The 1,485-nt window shown below is 29.0% G+C and overlaps 1 protein-coding gene across 4 annotated transcripts in view; it reads right to left on the bottom strand.

The window, feature by feature from the left end:
• Positions 1–493: 493 nt before the first annotated feature.
• The window catches only part of LOC111627823 (carbonic anhydrase 1-like), a 6,599-nt gene continuing 5,607 nt past the window's right edge, over positions 494–1,485 (bottom strand). For all 4 annotated transcript variants that reach the window (XM_023371470.1, XM_023371471.1, XM_023371469.1 and 1 more), the window contains 4 exons: positions 1,246–1,341; positions 1,066–1,180; positions 894–1,000; positions 494–812 (listed from right to left, as the gene is read on the bottom strand). In XM_023371470.1, the coding sequence (XP_023227238.1) occupies positions 648–812; positions 894–1,000; positions 1,066–1,180; positions 1,246–1,341 (483 nt within the window). In that variant the 3' untranslated portion in view covers positions 494–647. The remainder of the gene's footprint in view (positions 813–893; positions 1,001–1,065; positions 1,181–1,245; positions 1,342–1,485) is intronic.

The raw sequence follows: 1,485 nt of genomic DNA, 5'->3' as shown, positions 1-1,485 counted from the left end.
TATATATAGGTTTCAATACTGAGATGATGATAGTTAAATAAAGTGTCCTCTAACTGTCTTAGAGTTCTGTATAAACATATTATTTATAAATGGCAATAATGATTGTCTGTTAAATTTCCTAAACAGGTTGGAGTTTCAAGAAGCTCAGGCACTGATATTCCTGTACAAGCTTTGATGCTGGCTATGTATATTCAGTTACAACAAGGTAAAATATATCATCTTGATTTTTCTTGAAGTTTTAAAATCTTTTAAATGACATATTTGTAATTTTATAGGTCATGCCGATCTTGCCAGGTCTATAATAAAACAGCATTTACCTCAATACAGATAGTATTATTATATATTAATTTGTTGTATAATTTTTTCCGTTAAAAATTAGTTATAAATAAAATATTATTTTATATGTTCTTTATTTATCCTACATCATATCTGCTGTGAAGCAAAATAGACTGTACAACTGATATTTAATTAAAACATTTTTTATTATAAAATATTTCTTTTCTTATATACAATATATATTTTTTCTCACTATTTGAATTTATATAAAACAAATTTTTTCTCAAATTTAATAAATAAAATAAGGATGTCCTTTCTAGAAAATATTCTATTGCCTTGGCTCTAATCTCCATGATTAGAATATTTACAGGTTAGCGAAATGCATTTCGTTCAGATTTCCGGTAATTCACGTGGCGAATCAGGCGGCCAAATAGAGGTTGTGGAGGGCGGTGATTCAGAGTGATGTAACCTCCGCTGGAATCTGGTGGGGCACGCTCCGTCTCACTGTGACACCTTAGACTCCTAAATTTACTTATCTGTAACAAAAATGTTAGATAACTAAAAGTAAATATAATAAACAATCTTCTTCACAAGTATTGAATAAAAACTTGTCTTGCCTGCTCAGCACTAGCTTCAATTGGATTCTTAAAAACTATCCAAGTGACACTTTCATGGCAGGGTGGAGTTGTTAATGATCCTTCATATGTCCAATAAGATATATTATCTATGTACAATGAAAAAATGTAATAAAAAATTTTAATTAAAATTTTAAATAGAAACCATACTCACCAGGGATAAACTTGGCTGGATCTACTTGCTCTCTCAATGGACATCTCTGCCCTTTAAAAGTTATATTTCCCAAAATTTTAACAATTTTTTCTAATTCTACATTTGGCTGTCCTAGCTAAAATTAAATTTTTGTGATCATCACACAAATTTTTTTTTTTAATCTTTATTATAAATATTTACTTTAATAAATGAAGCCAGTACTAGAAGTCCTTGCTTGTTACAAGCCGAATCCCTACAGTCCTTGTACAGTTCACTATTCCAATGAACCATGTGAATCTAAAAATATTGATTTGTAAATTTTTATATTTGAAATATAAAGCTTTTATTATTTTTAAATAAATAAAGGAAAAGGTGGTATTATGGAACATTTTATAAAATCCGTCTTCTTGCGCCACCAGAGGGCCTTTTAAACAATAGGTA

Source organism: Centruroides sculpturatus, unplaced genomic scaffold (assembly GCF_000671375.1).
Source record: "Centruroides sculpturatus isolate CEXI.00-Female unplaced genomic scaffold, Cexi_2.0 scaffold377, whole genome shotgun sequence".
In the NCBI taxonomy this organism is placed as follows: domain Eukaryota; kingdom Metazoa; phylum Arthropoda; class Arachnida; order Scorpiones; family Buthidae; genus Centruroides; species Centruroides sculpturatus.
Note: the sequence above shows the minus strand (reverse complement) of the source record. Positions and strands in the feature narration are given on the sequence as shown.